At 42.2% G+C, this 20052-nt stretch overlaps 1 protein-coding gene across 3 annotated transcripts in view; it reads left to right on the forward strand.

Moving 5' to 3' along the window:
* The window catches only part of FSTL4 (follistatin like 4), a 645791-nt gene that overhangs the window by 362744 nt on the left and 262995 nt on the right, over positions 1 to 20052 (forward strand). For all 3 annotated transcript variants that reach the window (XM_089530298.1, XM_089530316.1, XM_089530307.1), the window contains exon 5: positions 9599 to 9786. In XM_089530298.1, coding sequence (XP_089386424.1) covers positions 9599 to 9786 — 188 coding nt within the window. The remainder of the gene's footprint in view (positions 1 to 9598; positions 9787 to 20052) is intronic.

Raw genomic sequence — 20052 nt, forward strand, 5'->3', positions numbered from 1 at the left:
GCCCATGTGATATTCTTGACTCCACGTTGGTATTATATAGTGTTTAATAAACTGAATATATTGAACTGAAGGATTTCAAAACTTCCCATTCATATAACAAAACCTTTCAGACATAACCTTTTTTCCTACAAAACATTGTCAGTGCAGGTTGTGTGCCTTCAAGTGGTTTCCAACTTATGGTGACCCAAAGACAAACCTATCATAGTGTTTTCTTGGCAAGATTCATTCAGAGGAGGTTTGCCATCACCTTCCCCTGAGGCTGAGAGCATGGACTTTCCCAAGGGCACCCATTGGGTTTTATGGCCAAGCCAAGAATCAAACCCTGGTCTCCAACATTGCAATCCAGCACTCAAACCACTGTGCCACTAACCTTACTAGGCTCGATTTTCTTCAAAAAGCTGAAACCTACCTCATGCTCCTCCCATACACATGTTCATCAAATCTAAAACCCCAGACATAACTGCAAACTGTTTTTGTAGTCTCCATACTGAAAGCATTTCTTATCTGCTTATTTTTCCTCTCTCTGTTTCTAGATAGAAAAACCATGGCTATATTCTAAAGAATATCACAAGTATTTAATACAGCTGTATCAGCAAGGCAGGAAGTTCCCTTTTTGACTTGGAAGTGCTCAGACAAATCATACTGAAAAGAAAATGTGCAGATAAGGGAGAGAGTTTAGATATGCTTAACACAGTAGTTAGTGGGTGGGTTGGTGTGTGTGTGTTGTTTGTTTTGTTTTTTGCTTTTTGGTGACTTAAGAAAGACAAGTGGATTTTCCCCCTGGCATGCAAATAAATCTTTGAAGGCAAAAATGAAGAAACTCTGAATGTGCTTAGTACAGGGAACAAAGTGACAGGGGGAAAGAAAAACAGGAAAGGAGGAAGGAACCAAAGAGAAAAGCAAGCATTTATTTATTTATTCATTTAATTACTTATTTACTTCCACTCAGTGAGTGCTTGGGGAGGGTGACAGTAAAACCATAAATACTGGGTCCTGATATTGGGAGAAAGGTGGGATTGAAGTGAAATAAAATGCAACAATTCCAAGCAAAACTAAACTGAAATAGCCCCTACGCCCATGAAGTCTAGCATCTTTACCACTGCTTAGGGAGTGAGGGAGGATTTTTTTTAAAAGCTGTCTTGAACTGAGGCCCTATTGAGCACATGGCTTAGGGGAATCCAAATTATGGAATTTCCCCCTTTGATTTATGAATCTGAGTCAGTATTTGTTATCTGCTTGGTACCAGGGAAGTCTGTCCTCTCAGGTGTGAATGGCGCTATTAATGGTATTTCATATGTTTTTAAAAACTTCCTATTATTAATAATTTTAATTATTTCAGTGATAGTTTCTCAAAGAAAAGGATTCTACAAGGCTACCATATGCCCTACTTTTTCTGGGAATCTTAAAATATACACTGCCACTTCACTTCCTGCCCATTGATGATGCTTCTTCAATTTCTCCTCTCTAGCTTCATCAAAAGGTCCACTAGGAGAAGGGATGGAGGCCAGCATGGCAGAGTACACACACACACACACACACACACACACACACAGAGAGAGAGAGAGAGAGAGAGAGTGGGGTAGGGGGAAACAGGAGAGAGATCTGAAAGGGGAAGACAAGCTAGCTGAGTGAGGTGGATGAGGAAAGCTGCAGAAATAATCCAGTTTGACTCAGTATCTCAGAGTGACCTTGGTGATGTGAAAATCCCATAAGGCAAACTGGATTTATTTTAGAAGGCTGTGGTTCAGCATTCAAAACGTTTTCCAGAGGGACATTTGATGTAGTCGTGGTTTAGGACCATGTGTCTTCCTGTTTATGGCGCAGTACAGACCACCTGAAAAAGGTGGCCTGCCGGCGCCTGTTTTCCTCTGGAGAGAAGCCGCAGCCACCAAACCACGTGGCTTCCCTCCGGCAGAAAAAGAACCCGAAAAAGGCAGGTTCTTTTAAATCCACAGAGACAGCATAATAGGTGCACCATTGGCTCACCCATTATTATTATTATTATTATTATTATTATTATTATTATTATTATTATTAACCTTTATACATAAGCACCGTGTGGCATGTGGACACCACATAGTGCTTTCGTAACAATAGTGGCACCCATTTATACAGGGTAGTGCTATTATTACACTGCCGCCACATACTAGGGTTGCAGGGCGTGCGGTTGCTCTGCCCCCATGCACCCCTAGTATGTGGCCAGGCCGGCGCAAAGTGCCGGTCTGGGCCGCGCCACTATAGTCCATAATGGGGAGCCATTTCTGGAGGAATGCATCATTACTGATGAGATCTTTTAATGGTGTTATCTGTTTTTTGCACCCTCGAAAGGGCACCATAGGCTATGTGGCGCTCCGTTGGTGCTGCATCCCATGATGCTGTGCATCATCTGGAGCAGCACATGGCATCAAGATCCGCTGAGGGGTGGAATCAGGCATGTGTCGTGAAGACGCTATGCCCTGACTCTGCCCCCAAGCCAACCTTTCAGACCGGTCTGTAAAGGGCCTGAGAAACACCTCCACCTAAGCTCCTGGAGACCCTCAGACAGTCAAGGAAGAAACAGCAGTGATGTAGGTGGAAGAAGAATTTAAGGGGGCTTTATATATACTTCCTGTATTGTCTAATGTTCACATTACAATTCTGAACTATCAGGATTTTTTTTTAAGTTCCTATATCCCTAGCATGCGATATTTATATTTTTTCATATTAACATAAGGGGAATTTCAGACTGTGTCAAGATCATATTATCAGTCCACCTTGGAGATAGGACTTTCCAGAAGTTTCCAGAAGTTTCCAAAAGCAATACTTACACTTTATCAGAGTTTTAAAAATTACAACTTCCAGAATACACTGTGCATCATACTCAGTAGATATGCTGGCTGGGAGATACAGGAAGCTTCAGTTTTTAATAAAAGACAACTTTTCTCAAGCTCTTCTTACCTGTACCTATGACCACATATCAGTGGTTCTTCAAATGGACAGCTGTAAAATCATTCAGTTTCATAAGGCATTTGGCTGTCACCTGGTTCATAGTGTATACCCTATCTGCTCAGAAGTAAGCCTCACTGACTTCAAGGGGCTCTCTCTGTGTGTGTTCGTGTGTGAGAGAGCTTTCAAATCACCAATTTCAGTCACCTGTTCATTGGTGGTGAACCATCCAAGTACTAACCAGAGCTGCCTCTGCTTAGCATCCAGGATCTGCTGCCTTATAAGCCTAAATACCCTTTTAGGCTTATAAATACTGTTCAATCAAACAGTACTTGGACTGCAGACCCTAAAAACATGTACAGAGGAGTAAGCCTAATTTAGGCTTACTCCTCTGTACGTGTTTTTAGGGTCTGCAGTCCAAGTACTGTTTGATTGATTGATCATGTGACTTGCATCCAATTAAGGAAGTAATTAATCAATGAAAATTAAATAGATTAAAATAAGTTTTCAGATTGCTACCTCTGATGAATAGATATATTGAAGGAAACAGTATAGAAATTTTACAGTCTAATAAATGAAATATACCTCCGATAGTTAAAGGGTGGGGGGGGGGAATATTTTAATTTAGCCCCTTTCCACTCTCTATCATTCTCACAAAAAATGATGAAATGGTCACAGAATTGTTCTGTTAACTCAGCAGTTCTGCTGGTGAAAATTTGCACTTAATGATAAATCGCAGTGTCCTTTGACTAATTGCCTCACAGTTAGTGGATGAATCTATTAATTACAACTTGCAGCTCTCCTTATTGTTGGAACTGGGCTTAAAGAAGAAGTGATTATTTTCTTCCCTTGGTCCAAGAATTTTCAGATTTAAGCAGTCCTTCAAATTCAATATAATCTCTAATCTCTAAATGTGAAAAGAGGGAGCATGGATCACCATATGGTTTCCTTTGACTGTCTCATTCTCATCGCTGTCCACATGATGAAGGTGATTCTGGGCTTCAGTTAAGAACTCTTTGTGAAAAGTCTCTGTGTGATTTAGAAACCTGGAAGATCAGATTTTTAAATCTTGAGGAGAACCTCCATAGTCTTCTTCAGTCAGCCACTTTCTACATGTGGAAGAGGAGAGGGGTGTGATGGAAGAGAATGCAATTAGTAGTCTCATATGTGTCAAGTGGTGGCTCTCATGTCAATGCTCTGAGTTTGGATCCAAACTTTAAATGAATTTTCCAAGATGCTGAATTTATTTTGCAGATAGTGTTGAGCACACTGGACACTTCTTTGAAATTAAGGCTAAAACCTGGAGTCAATTCACTATCCCACTGACCAGCTGTCTCTAGACTATAAACACATTGCACAACTGGGCTAAACCCCAACTTTATTTCTTCCAGTGCGAAGAAGAAAATACTGTAAACCATGGGTCGACAACATGCTACCTCCAAGGCCAATTTTGTAACACACACCTGCCTAAATTGCAGTGGTGCAATTGCCACTGTCAGAAACGCCCCTCCCTGCCAAAAAAAACAACAACTACCCCAAACTGCTGATTTCTTGGTACTGTTTTCTTCAACCAGCTTCACTCCTTGTCATTCCCTACATTCCTGGAACCTGGTTTCATGACTCTTTTCATGCTGCTTGCCTGAACCTCATGAGATAAGTTGCTCCAAGATCTCACAAGGCTCTGTGGTGAAAGAGAATATTCTGGCATTTTCTGGCAACTTAGAACTACTGTAATGGCTACTGAATTTGAACAGTGACTGCAGTGGAGGTATGACCATGGTGGGAGAAGAGTGAAGACTCTGAAGGGGTGTGTGGTGTTCCACTTGCCACTCCCCTGACTCAGAGACATTGCTTGCCTCCTATAAGCTGTGCTGTACCTCTTAATAATTGTGTTATTTGGCGCCCTCACATAGTCTCCAACTTATGGTGACCCTAAGACGGATCTGTAATGGGGTTTCCATGCCTGTTTCCATGGCTGAGTGGGGGAATCCAACTCTGATCTCCAGAAACATAGTCCAGTGTTCCTCTTAATAATGTTGTTGTTGCGTGCCTCCAGTCATTTGGACCTAAAGCGAATCTGTCATGGGATTTTCTTGGCAAGTTTCTTCAGAGTTGGTTTGCCATTGCCATCTTCTGAGGCTGTGAGAGTATGGCTTGCCCAAGGGTTTTTATGCTTGAGTGGGGAAATGAACTCTGATCTCCAAAATCATAGTCCCACACTCAAACCACTACCCCACACTGGCTTTCCTCCTGTTAATAATACTGCATATGAGAAAGAGTGTATTTTGTTTTACAAGCACTGTTATGAATGAGTAATAGACTGAATAAATTGTATACCTGAGAAGCTAACTCTTCTCTCTTTAATGCAAAGTATATGCATCCACCACTTGAATATGCAAATAAAATGTTTTTGTCATCTTCGCGCCTGTTTCAACCCCTGAATCTCAGTGTTAAATTTCTTCTGGTATGGAAATAAGGACCATACCTCTCATATTTAATAGCAGTGGCAGTAATAGGCCTTAAATTTACATGCAGACTTAAAACTATTATTACAAAGAATTAAATAGAATTAGAGGCTCAAGAACAAGGCTCTTAAATCAGAATAAGTTGCTCTCCAGGCCCATAGGAAGGATATTCACTGGAGATGCTTTTCAGTGTTGCTGTGAAATTGCATATTTCTACCTTGAAAACATAAAACTATTTTTTATCTTCCCATTTCTGAAAAAGCCCCTTGAGGAAAATTCTATAGAGAATATAATTTATAATCAACTTTGGCTCCTCCCTTTTCACTTTTCTCTGCTTCAGTGCTACTTCGGTACTCTTTACTATTGCCCAGTCAGGCAGATTTGCTTCTAGGGTGGGTTTTCCTCATCTCAAACATTAGAAACCTCAGTGGCTCCTACTCCAGAATTCACTTACACAAATGAGACAAATGACGCCAGCATTTCTTATATGGTGGAAAAATATTTTTACTGTCCAGTCCAGCGCCGCCACCACACTTCACTCCCTTTTCCTTATGTGTCCTCCCTTATTTAAATTCTAAATTTAAGAGCAAGGAATTGTCAAATTAATAGTTTGCTCTGAAAGACGTTGGGGCTGAAAGGCGGGGTATAAATACAGCACAAACAAACAAACTTACATATTATTTGTTTGTCCTTATTACTAGGACATAGATCAAATTTATCTTGGTCAAAGGGACCAGATCCTGTCTGACCTTGGAAACTAAGCAAGGTCAGTCCTAGTTAATACTTGGAATGAAGACTGCCAATGAATACTAGGTGCTGTAGTCTTTGTTTCAGAGGAAGGAATTGGCAAAACCACCTCTGAGGATTCCTTGCCTAACAAAAATTTGTAAGCTGCCTTGAGAATTGTAAGCCACCTTGAGTCCCTGTACTGGGAGGAAGGTGGGATAATAATAATAATAATAATAATAATAATAATAATAATAATAATAATAATATCCTATGAAATTCATGGAGTCACCATAAATCAACAGTCAACTTGAAGGCACACACACAGAGCTGTTTGCTAAACATTTTAAAATGTTTGGATTTTGCCTCATTTTCTTCCTCTTTGCTAGCATGACAATTTGTCACATTATGCAACAGGTATTATCTCTTTTTTATGGGAGAAAGTTCTTCATGAAGCAGTTAGTACATCTTCAGAAAAAGCACTTAAGGGTGCAGACCGTCAACTAGTGGGTAAAGCATCTTCCTCCTGATCTGTTGTTGTTGTTGTTGTTGTGTGCTTTCATGTCATCGCTTATTTATGGTAACTCTTTCTTTGTAAGATCTGTTCATAGGAGGATTGAAATCAGCTTCCTTAGAAGCTGAGAGTGTGTGACATGTCTACAGTCATGCAGTGGATTTCCATGGCTGCATGAGAATTCAACCCCTGGTCTCCAGCGTTGTAGTCCAATGCTCATACCATTGCACTGTGTTGGCTTCCCAATCTGCTGCATAGACACAGATGTATCAGGATTTGAAAATCTGTTGAAAACTCAGGTGGCTATAACATTGCAGCACCATTTTAGGGACCATTTTTACTCTACAATGTGCCACACTTGCATACCCTTTTACAATATGGATTTATCCACTTCAGGGGGCTAGGAAGACATTTTTGAATTATCCAATAACTGACCTTGAGGGTTGCCCTTTTCCTTCCTACTTCATGTGTTAAGTTTCGGTACAGACTTAATTTGATTGGTCCTAGTTTGTCACATTGGGTCTGGCCTTAGAAGGAATATCAATGTTTATGACACCTGGGTGGGTACTTGGGGCTCCTTTCTGGTCTGGAACTGTCACATCTAACTGGTCTGTAAAGCCATTCAGTTTAGGAGCCAGAATGACGGGTGGTCTAAAAAGCCTGTGAAGCTTGTTCCTGCCAAATGCTGAAGAGCAGACTTGGTGGGAGGACTGGCTGGCTAGCAGGCAAGCAGGTGAAAATTAGCTCAGTCCAGGAACCTTTCTTGAGTAAGCTAGATTAAAAGTGATACTGCTCATCTTTGAGACAGTTAGTCTGTCATTACAGATAAGAGGTCTGGACTTTCTTGTTGCAGTTCCATCTTTATTCAATAAAATGTGTTTATGTTCCCGTTTTGGGTGTTTAACTAAACTATGAGTTTGAATCCTAGACAATATACTGTACTGAAATGTGGGAACTTCTTCATATCCAAGATGGAAGGAACTTGAGCTTTAAAAAAAAGTGTGGAAGGAAACAAAAGGACCTAGGGCCTGAACAAACAGGCCAAAATATAGCTGCTTTGGGTCACTTTGGAGGTAGGCTGTTTAAAGGACATACACATCATAAGAGGCCAGAAGCTGTGCCAAAGCTGCGCTCCAGTCCTGTCTGTTCAGGCCCATAGTTTCTCACCAGAAGCAAAGACCCTGCCTCTTTAAACGAGTGATTATACTTTGTTGTTCTTAAATGCCCTCTAGTAGACCATGACTCATGGAAACTCTATGAATGAGGCATTTCCAAGACCTGCTGTCTTCTACTGCTCTGCTTAGGTCTTGTAAATTTAGATCCATAACCTCCCTGATTGAGCTTAACCATCTGGTGTGTGGTCTTCCTTTCCACTTCCTTCTACCTTCCCTAACATTATTGTCTTTCCTTGTGATTTATGCCTTCTCATGATGTGGCCAAAGTACAACAGTCTCAGTTTTGTCATTTTGGGTTCCAGGGAGGGTTCAAGCTTGATATGTCCCTTCTCTTACATGGGGGATCCGTTCCCCCCTCCCCCGTGTAAAAGAAATTCTGCATATGCTTGAGCCCCATTAGAAGTAATTGGGCTCATGTTTGAAACAGCACAGTGGCACGCATGTGCCACAGGTGCATGCACTATTACTCCTTCCTGTGCACGGTGTCACTTTTTCTGTCACGTATGACATGGGCGCACTGTATTTTCTTTCTGTCAGTTTTCTTCACTGTCCAGCTCTCACATCTGTACACAGTGATGGGGAATGCAGTGGCTTGGACAATTCTGAATTTAGTGTTCTGTTGAATATCATTACACTTTAGGATCTTGTCTAGTTCTTTCATGGCTGCTCTTCCCATTCTTAGTCTTTTTCTTATTTCTTCACTGCAGTCTCCGTACTGATCAATGTTTGATCCAAGGTACAGGAATTCTAACTAATTTAGTTTGCTCATTATCTAAGCTGAACACCTATCTTCACTCCTTCTTCTTTTGAGTCTAAACCTGCTCTTCGAATGATATTTTCTGTGTACAAGCTGAACAGGTAGGTTGATAGATTGCAGCCTTGCCTGATTATATTTTAAAGTATAATAATTATACTTTAAAGTGTAATCAGCCTTGCCTAATTATACATTACACCTTTACAATAGTAGTGGATTTTCTACTTTGGAAATTTGAAATTTGAATTTCAACTCGTGAAATGTATGTATATCTTATGCTTTTGAATCCTTGCTCAACCTTACAACATCCACTTGGTGACTTTGGGCAAGTTAGAATCTCTCAGTCGAAGACAAAGGCAATGGCAAACTTCCTCTGAACAAGTCGTGTGGGGAAACCCTATGAGAAGGTTGCATATGTCTCAGTTGACTTGAAGGCACAGAACAACAACAGCAAATATCTTATTTATGACATATGCAATTCCTTCTGATAATTAGCACTATATTCCTGCAGACATGTAGCCCTTCTCCATTTTAAACTGAATTGTTTAAACAGTTTTTGCAAGTTTGCAACGTTCAGCACTTCAAAGATAACCTAAGCTTGCGCTACTAGAAAAAAATCTGGATTGTGCTACATGGAACAGCAGAGGTCCTGAAAAACAGGATTGTGGGAGGTGTGGGAAGGGACTAAGAATGAAAATTCTGGATTGTATGGTTTTGTGCATGTTTCTTTTATTCATAGTTACCCAACATATGCCTTTATTTTTAAGATGTGACAAAAGCAACTCTAGCATAGACAGCAGATTACTACATTTTACAGTACATGGCTGAGGGAAACTATGCAATCTGTAAAGTAAGATACTTTGGCGGTAGGATTTAGAGAAGAAGGATCTCACATTTTGCAAAAGGCAAACTGTCAAGGATCATCTTAAAGTATTGCTTTTGTGATGTATGTTATCAGCTTGTCTTGCTATCTAGAAACAGAATGCTTAAACAGATTGTAAAAATGTACATAGTCAGGTAATGATGTCTTTTCTTTTAGGGGATGCATGTACAATGGCAGACTACAGTCAACTGAAAGGTATCCTTCTGGACCTTCAATCTCATCACCAGGGGCAGCAAAACTACCCAGCAGAGGAGAGAATCCAAAAGCGGCTCTTAGTTGAAGACCTGTTTAACCACCTGGATCTAAATGGTGATGGACACCTCAGCAGTTCTGAATTGGCTCTGGTAGGTTTGTCTTTCAGTGAAAATTGACTGATGAAATGGGCTTCATTTCATTTAAAGTGTAAACTGAGTGTAAGTACAGAGAACTTTTCTTGAATATAGCCATTTGGAAAACTCTGTCCAAAATTAAGCTAAGAGATCTTCCACTGCAGGTGAAACCTTTTGTCCATCTGTCTTGAGAGGAGAAATGTTGTTCTTCAAAATTAAGGGATATTTTGCATAACTGGAATGTGCCATGCCACATTGTTTTTCTATTTGCCTTCCTTGCAAATATAGGTTTGTGTTTGCCAGTCTCTTATTGAATGTACCCTGCTTGTTGATAAATAAGAAAGTTAATTTCTATGCAAAACACGCACACACTTGAATTAGAGAATAGGCATATAGAGTCTTTTCCGCTTCCTTTCAGATGCTTTAATAAAATAAACATTGATTAGTATTCTACATTAAAAAAATCCATCAGTGATACCATTTATTGGCCAACCGAAATGCACAATATACTTGTTGCAAGCTTTCGAAGCTCCATGGACTTTTTCATCAGGCAAGATGTTACAAACCAAACAGGAGGAAAAAAACAAGAGGAAAAAAACAACAGTATTCTACATGTTAGTTAAGTATTAGTTAAATTTACAGCGCTTTATAAATAAAGGTTAATAATAATAATAATAATAATAATAATAATATACTTTGGCCCCATACAGACTGTCAAAGTAAAGCTGTTGCCAGTGAGGGCGGCGCCACAATAATAACAGAAGCAACATGTGAAGGAAAGGCCACAACTTTATTTATGCAAACCAGCAACCAAAGGTAGGGTTGGCCAAAAGCATGAGGTCTGGATCATCGTACAACCCGCCATTGTAAGATAATGGCATGTCATATAGAGCAAGGCATCGGGATGAGCTAGGGGCTAATCTAACGCCCTCTTGGAACCATGCAACCTGCTGATTGCATATGAAATCAAGCCCCTAGTCACCGGGAAGTGGTGTGTTGGCCCCCGCAATGGCCACAACGCATGCCCTCATCGCTCCCGTGTCCCATAGGGACTCCCAATACAGTGCTACGCAACCTTATAGACCATGCCTACCAGATCCAGAACCTCTGCTGCCTTCACAAAATGCTGTTCCGCAGGAACGCCTACCGCCAACCCTACCCACACACACAACGCAGCAACATATGCACCAGAGAACGCTGCCTGACCAGCCCAGCCAGTAAATCTGCAAAAGGAGATATTCCAAAACATAGAAATCCCAGCGTAACAAAATTGTGCTAGCTGAACAGCAATTGCAGGCTAAACAATAGAGCACCTGAACAGCAAGATCTGCCCCAGACTGTCCACCAAGGGGGGGGGGGGCGGGGGACGAGATGCACAACTGCCGGAGAAGGCAGCAGACCAGTGACAAGGAGAACTGGAGACAGTTATCCTCAAACTGATACTGATAGCAAAAAATTGACCATAATTATGGCGATGCCAAAAGGCCAGGTCTAGCCAAAGGCTCCCAGGCAATGGCTAGTTGGAAGCATGACCAGCTCCCGCATTGGGAGGAAGGACGGGGCGTCCGACCCCAGAGGGTAGAGAAGGTGAAGGGACAAGAGGGCAAGACAGCCTGGCGTGGGACCCCTTGCACGATGCACAGATGTGGTCAAACCTGCACTGGTTGCGGGAACACTTTCCAACATTGAAATCCTAACAAACAAGGCCCATTAAGTCAGAAGGGGTAGAGCTAGGGAAAGGGGCTCCAGGCACAGCCTGGGTGCCAACTTCCAAGAGCCAGATTTCAGAGTGAAGTTGATCCCAACACTCTTTGGAGTTCTGGGATGCATGCTGCTGAAAAGTAGTATCATAAGCGATAGCCGCCGAATCGCCTGCGAATTCTCTGGCCCTCTGGACATGAAGCAAATGGCTGTCTAGCTGCCAAGCCCTCTCAGGGAAAGCCATAGCAATGACAGCCCTGAAAATGGTGAAACCCTCCAGCCAATTATCAAAAGTACGGTCAACCAGAGGAGCAGGGAGACCTTTCTTTTTCCCCTTGGGGAAGATGACCGTTAAGACATCAAAACCTGAAGGAGGAATCAAACTAAAAACATCAACAAAGCAACCCCTCAAAATAAGCTTTCTAGTCTTTTGAGGGAGATGAGAGCCAGGAGGACACTCGCCAGGTGCACAAACTGGCAATCCTTCCACTTGCTGGTCGACCCAAACCCCCTGAAGACTGGGTCACCAGGTGCATCGCTTGATGGCCCAACGTGGCAAGCCTGGGACCATGGCATGTTCAACCCAAAACCAATCCCTGCCAGTAGGTAAGGTTGCGCTGCCAGCATCTTGAACATGTTGAGCAAGCTGTGAGGAACGATTCCGTTGATGTTTTCTCTTTGCCTTGCTCTTCTTCTTGCGTCGCCTCTGTCTGTTGATCACTCCTGTGCTGACGATTGCCTCATCGTCCGAACTGGAGGATGACAATGAAGACGAGTCGCTGGAGCTGGAGGACGACCAGACTAACGAGGGCCGTGCTGCAGCTTGATTCTTGTCCTGAGCCGATGGAAGTGGTTGGTTGGAGATTGGAGCTGAAGAACTGGCAGATGGTGGAAGTGAAGCAAGCCCTTCAGGATGCAGGTGGCTGGGTGATGTGGCTTTCGCAATCAGCTCGGCAATGGAGTGAGTCAATTCTGTAATCACTGATTCAGATAACAGAGGCACCAGTGAAGATGGCCTGGCACATGAAAATCTGGATGCAGCAATATCCATAGCACTTCGGAGGGGAGTGTTTTCAGGAGAGGCAGTTGAGGTAGATTCTGGGGCAGGCACTGCATGTGTTCCCCCCGAATGTCCAGCTTGGCCACCAAATGCTGATGCAGAAGATGTCTTAGAGCACACCAATTTGTTAGGCATGGTGCAGCAGGCAACCAATGTTAGCAATTGTCAACAGTGTGAAACTCAAAATTTGAAGGAGGCTGAGAGAGTGTGACCACTAGGCAGCCATGGACTTGAAACAGCTAATTGTCTTTCAACATAAAAACAAACAACTATGGGCAAAATAGGCTGAGGGAATGTGACCAGAGTTACTGTCCTCCCTCCTGGGAAAGCCAGCAAATGGAACGCAAAGCAAAGTTCAAAAAAACCTCCCCACAGGGCAGGCAGCAAAATAGAGGAGGAAGCCCAAAGAGGGAGGGGGAAGCCCACAAAAGCTGGATGGAAGGGCTGTCCCCCAAAAAACTCACATGTTGGAGCCCAGAGACCCCGCTGAGAAAATGGCGGCCATGGCCCGCCGCTTGAAGCCGTGGGAGTGGGGGAGGGGCAGCGAGCCCACCCACCTGGCTCCTGCCAAGGCCGAAGACCCTCGGCCTGGAACAGGGAGGGGAGAAGGAGTCCCCTATGCTCGCCTCCCTGAGGAATTCAGGCTCTGCTCTGCAGCAGAGCCAAGCTGCAAATGGCGCTGGAGAGAGCGCCACGTGGCCTTATATAAGCCAGCCTGGGGGCCGGGAGGGGAGTCGCCCTGCCCTCAAGAGCAGCTGGCCAATCAGCTGCCTTGGAGTACCAGGGGGACCATAGAGAGGGCCTCCGTCTCCCAGAGCGACCATGTGGGAGGCGGAAGTCCCTCCTCCCCTCCCCGGCCAGCCAATCGGGAGCCAGCACGCCCCAGCAAGGCATGCTGGGGCACGCCAAGGCCCCCGCGTCGCCGGGCCCCCACTGGCAAAGCGGCCAGCCCGGGGGATTCGGGCAGCCGCTTTCTTTGGATCACTTTGGAGGTATGCTGTTTAAATGATGCATGCATCCTAAGAGTCCAGAAGCTGCGCTCTAGTCCTTAGGACTGGATCGTGGCTTTGGCATGGTGTCCGGACTCTTAGGACGCATGCCTCATTTAAACTGTATACCTCCAAAGTGTCCTGAAGCAGCTTTATTTTGACCTGTCTGTATGGGACCTAAGTATACTAAGTTAATTAAATAACCCCCCTTATCTGACCCCTCCCCTCAAACCTGATGGTGACCTTCACCTGTACTCTGATCGCCAGCCGCTAATGCCTGGTAAATTTGGTGGGAGAAGGGGATTATGATCGTTGCAGTAATTGTGACTAAGCAGCACTCATGAACACAGAACAGCTACAGAAAAGTAAATCTAGGCAGCTGTTTGATATTCATGATCACTATTTTGACTCATTGTTTTTCCTATTTGCCTTCCTTGCAAATATAGGTTTGTGTTTGCCAGTCTCTTATTAAATGTGCCCTGCTTGTTGATAAATAAGAAAGTTTATTTCTATGCAAAACATGCACACACTTGAATTAGAAAATAGGCACTGGACAAAAGGAACATCCTGCCCCTGCCTCATTCTGGCATCCTCTGAGGCGAGTGACCTGTGGTGATGGTGGCAGCTCAGCTGCCTGTGTAGATAGCCACCTCCACACAAGAATGGGGGACCAGGTAACAGGGGAAGGTCTGGCAGCTGCAGGGCCAGGATACTCTAGATTAACTTCAGAACACCCTGGCCCATCCAGGCAGGTTCTTGGTCATGTTATGACTATTGCCACAATTATAAACATGCCCCCAAAGTACTTTGTTGGTCAACAGCTGCATAAGGAGGAAAAGATCAATTCTACTGGCAATCCAAACATGAATGGATGATGTTTCTCATGTGTTTGGGGGATCAGATCAGGAGAGATGACTTAGGTCCAAAACACACTGCACACATAATCCAGTTTGAGACTCTGGCTCAGTGCTAGGGAATCCTGGGGATTGTAGTTTATTGTGGCACCAGCACTCTCTGACAGAGAAGACTAAATGTCTCACAAAACTACATTTCCCAGAATTATCTAGCATTGAGCCAAGGCAGTTAAAGCAGTCTCAAACTGGATTATTTCTGCAGTGTGTTTTGGACCTTAGTTAAATAGCTGATGTAGACTACTGACCATTAGTAACAATGTTATTTCTTACCTATATACACAATCTCCTTTTTTTATCGTAGAATATCAATTATCGGTCAATTATCAGTTGATTTCTTTAAATAAAAGTTTTAAAAACAATGCCACCAGAAATATCATCATCATCCTTGTAACAGCAGTGATAGCAATGCCATGTAATTGTTGCATTTCTATCCCACCTTTCCTCTAATGAGCTCAGGGCAGCTTATCACATGCTTTCCCTCCTTACTTTATCCTCACCACAACCTAGGAGGTAGGAGAGCCAAAGGTCAGTGAGTTCCATGGTTCAGTCAGGACTAGAATCCAGATCTCCAGTGTACCTACATTCAAGAATCTAGCCACTACACTCACTTTCAGTATAGTGTTGATAATTATCAACTTGCTGTTGCCTATCTTCACTAACTATGGAATTCTGAGTAATAATTCGAGATTGGATGGACCTTGATATAATTCGAAAGTTCTAAAATACGGCTGCAAATATGGTGGATATCAAAACTCTATATTGCAAGGGGGGATTTAGACACTGACTTCTTTACTGTCATCTAATGTTGAGGGTGGTAAGCAAAACAGTATACACTGGGCCCTTGATATCCACTGGAGTTTGGTTCCAGGATGCCACATGGATACCCAAATCTGTGGATGCTAAAATCCCATTAAATACAATGGCATACTAAAATATATAAAATGACAAAATCAAGGTTTGCCTTTTGGAATATATTTATTGGAATATATATTTTTAATATAATATATATACACACATGAATCTGGGCACCACAATTCAGAAAGGACATTGAGAAACTGGAGCGTGTCCAAAGGAGGGCGACAAAAGTGGTGAAGGGTCTGGAAACCATGCCCTATGAGGAACGACTTAGGGAGCTGGGGATGTTCAGCCTGGAGAAAAGAAGGTTAATAGGTGATATGATAGCCCTGTTTAAATATTTGAAAGGATGTCATATTGAAGAGGGAGCAAGCTTGTTTTCTGCTGCTCCAGAAAACAGGACCTGGAACAATGGATGCAAGCTACAGGAAAAGAGATTCCACCTGAACATTAGGAGGAATTTCCTGACAGTAAGGGCTGTTCGACAATGGAATGCACTCCCTCGGAGGGTGATAGAGTCTCCTTCCTTGGAGGTCTTTAAACAGAGGCTGGATAGCCATCTGTCAGGGATGCTTTGATTTGGATTTCCTGCATGGCAGGGGGTTAAACTGGATGGCCCTAGTGGTCTCTTCCAACTCTACGAGTCTATGATTCTATGATTCTATGAATCCATGGATAAAGAATCTGTGGAAACAGGGGGCTGACTGTAATTTAAACAGGAAACCAAACTGGGATCAAAGATTGGATAACTCGTTGTCCCAGTTTTAATATTCTTTTCTATTCTAAATGGACATAACTGGAGTTAGAGAAACCATATCAGCAGGGAAAAAGAGTTTGTTGCTCCTTTTGGGCAGACTTCAGCATGCTCTAAACTCATTTTACAGTCACCATGGAAATAATCTTTGAACTCAGCCTGCAGGTCACATATTTTGCTACCACATTTATCCACATACAATGGACAGTATTTAAGATCTTCATCAGACAATGCAAGGTGTCAAAGTGCTCTCTCTCTCTCTCTCTCTCTTTTTAGATGTCATAATGATGGGCATAAAAATACCGAGCTCTATAAATTTAGTTGGAAAATGTGTACATGGGGAAAAAAACCTTTTGGGACTACAATGTCCAGCATGGCCATGCTGAACAGAGATATTCTGGGAGTTGTTCATCTAGGAAGTAATCTTTACCAGCTGTATGTAAACACGCTGTCTCACAAAGGTCCAATGCTCCAGATTCTGGCCTCTTTCACACTATACTTTTTTTTTTTACTGTAATTACCATGGTTTCAAACTACAGAATTTATGATTGGTAATTATGTGAGGCACTACAGCTCTCTGGCAGAGAACATTAAATACTTCCCAAAACTACAAATTCCAAAACAATTTCACAGAAAAAGGCAGAAGGCAATTTCTCTGTTTTCTCAAGTGGAAAAAAAATGACACCTGCTTGCTTTGCCATTATGAGCTTACAGGATAAGTTTCCTCCCTCTCTATTATAGTTTTGCAGGAATCAGTAGTGTCTTACTACAAGGCAGTAGTCGCTAGCTCCCTTGTGAGTGTACCTTTTCCTCATCTCTGTGGAAGAAATGCACGCCATTCTCTGCTTTTCACTCTTAAGACCATTTGAAGCTTCTGTTCAAATCCAGAGCAGGAGGCATATTTTCTCGGTGCTCTGAACAGGTAGTATCTCAAAAAAACAGAGAGAGGGAAAAAAGAGCCTCCAGAATACCAGAATATTTTGAAATTTGTGACATCCCATATTCTAAAAAGGGGCACTGTCTGCTCTGTATGTTGATCTAGGAATTGTGAACCATGTGAGTTTGCTTCATAGGTTAGAATAAGGAAATTTCTCCTCCATCCTTCTTCTCCCATTCTGCTGGAATGTTTCAGGAGGCATTGAATCAGAATAATAATTTGTCCATTTCGCTTTCCATAACTTTTGCATTTTTGTATTTTTATTAAGCCCAAACTGTTATGTATCATAAGTCAACAGTAAGTTGACTGTTATGTATAGTAAGTCAACAGGTGACTTGAGGACACACAGGCACACACAGACACTATTGTATCTCAGTTTACATGTTCAAAAAGTGCAAAATAGTTAAATTTGTAGTAAAATGCAAACTAAATATGTTACTGCCCCATCCCTACCAGATAAGTTCTCCTGATAGCATTTGAAGTGTTGAATGTGAGATGAAACATTGCCCTACGTCTTCATTTTTCTGTACCGCTCTCATCTAACAGAAGGGGGGGTCTTGAAAATTACTGATGAATTTCATTAGCCATTTTAAAAAGTGGACATCTACTTTAAAATATTGGCCAAAATTCACTAACAGAGTTATGAATGCATACCCTAGAACAAGTAATGCATTTTGACTAGTTCATATTCTTGATTCCTGTGTGTCCCCTGCTTTAGGGAATATGTAGGGATCCTGAAAGTTCCCACAATCCCCATTTACCAGTCAGTATCTGGTGGTAACAACAGGGATCTGTTCCCCTATTGATCAGGAAGCAGCTGACTGATATTTCATTCCCCGCCCCCAACAAGTGATCTCTTGCAAGAGAGGGAATTGCAACAGGTACCCTGCTTTTGACTGTCACAACAGAGATTGCCCACAGGAGTGAGTGGAAACATCGTTTGCTGATTCCCAGTCAATAGGGAAACAAATCACCATTACAATGGACCCTTGTTGTACGCTGGGGTTTGGTTCCAAGATCCCCCCATGGATAACAAAATCCGTGGATGCTCAAGTCCCATTAAATATAATGACATAGCAAAATGGTGTCCCTTATAAATATGGAAAATCAAGGTTTGATATTTGAAATTTATACTTTTTTGGAACATTTTCAAACCGTGTATGCTTGAATTCGTGTATAAAAAATCAGTGTATAAGAAGGGCCGACTTTACTAGCAGTGGCTACTTCCTGATAAGGGGGAACTGGTGGAGGAGTCAGGCTGAGAGGCACTACTTAGCTACATAACTAAGGTTATTAACTGAATAGCTGACAGATCATTCTGGACATCTTGAGGAAGTTTAACAAAGTATGCTGTAGAAAGGTCATAGACTGCAGATCATTGAGTCCCACAATATCCAGAAATGTTAATTATTATGAGTTATTTTTCTTTAGGCGGCCTGCATTACAAATTTCAGATTCATAATAAAACCTAAAATGCCAGTACATAAGGTCATGAAAGATTATGTGTTTACATTTTACATCACCACTAAAATATTGTTTGGTCCTGATATATTTATTTCCTCAGCTACTTTGTTTATCTTTTTCTTAATGTATTGGAACATACTCCTTTACAGTTCCATCTACCTAGCAAAGCTTGGATGAATTAACTACTTTGCCATTGTGTGCCTTCATGTTGTGTTTCCAAACTTATGTTTCCAAATTACCTACCATGAGGGTTTCTTGGAGGGGGGGGAGATTTATTTGGTGGGGTCTGCCCTTGCCTTCCTCTGAGACTGAGAGTGTGTGAGTAGCCCAAATTCACCCAGTGGGATTCCATGACCAAGTAGGAATTCAAACCCTGGTCTCCAGAGTCATAGTCCAGCACTCATGCCACTATGCTATGCTGGCTTTTACCTACATAGCTTAATTTTCACACTTAATCTGACCTACTGAGAGGCTCTAAATGAGTTGCTTAGCAAAGTCATCTCCTTAGCTGAATTGTTAAGTAGATCAAAGCAGGGTAGACAACATTTCCCACAGTGTTGCTTAATTCATGACTGAGGACTAAAAGGATGAGCATATATGTGAAGATATTTCTCTGGCTTAGAAGAGCATAAAATGTTATTGCGGCATGTGATACACTGACAAATGTAACCATGCCACAGGAATAGCTGCTAGATATGATCAATATTCTAATAAAATAAGTGATCTTTATTATCTTACTAGCAAAATGCTCATTATTATAGCTGGTGGATGTGTCTGGAAGGTGGGCTTGTATGTTGACAGGACCCCTGCTGGATTGTGCCACCATACATATCCTTTCTCAGTGTGGAATGGACAACTTATTGACTGGAGTAGTGAGCAAGTTTTATGCTTTCTCCAACAACAAAACCCACCTGCTGCTGCTAGTGACACAGTAATGTACTTTTTTGTCTATATAAATTATTAGCAACCACTACTTTGTAAAAGTAAAGCGAAGAGACACCTCTGACATACGGACTCAACCTTTTATTCTGCATCTTGCAGTTCCTGCCATTGAGAATCTAGCCTGTTCATATCTGCATAACCAAAGTACTTTATCACATAAGACAGTATATTGCAGTTGGAGCAGGATAATCATGTCTTTGGCTGAGGCTTGTCATGTGACATCAGCCCTCTTCTGTTGTTCTCCTAGTGGGAGATTTCTGAGAGAAAGCATTTCTTTTCATTAATGCAAAAACTCTGATAATGACCTTGTTTCCTGCTACTGTTGTGTTACCATTTGCAGTGTAATAATTTCAGTCCCACTTTAAGGCTGATTCTGGATGGTTAGGGAATGATTGGTATGGCTTAGGTGTGGCTTGGGTGCTCTTTGCTTACCAGTGATTCGGAACAAGGAAAAGAGTTGGACACTTTCATTTGATTTCATTTCAGTTGGCAAAACAACTGAAAAACCTTTAAACTTTTTTCTCTCCATTGGCAAATGACACCCCCCCCAAAAAAAAAAACCCTAAGACTTGTCAGAGAAGCCAAGAAAGGAAAACTTTGTTCACTGCCCCCACCTCCTTTTTCTGTTAAGTAGCCCAGTTTGAAAATCTCACTTACATGTGCAC

Source organism: Sceloporus occidentalis, unplaced genomic scaffold (genome assembly GCF_023333645.1).
Source record: "Sceloporus occidentalis isolate IW3139 unplaced genomic scaffold, rSceOcc1.0.p SCAF_1, whole genome shotgun sequence".
NCBI lineage: Eukaryota > Metazoa > Chordata > Lepidosauria > Squamata > Phrynosomatidae > Sceloporus > Sceloporus occidentalis.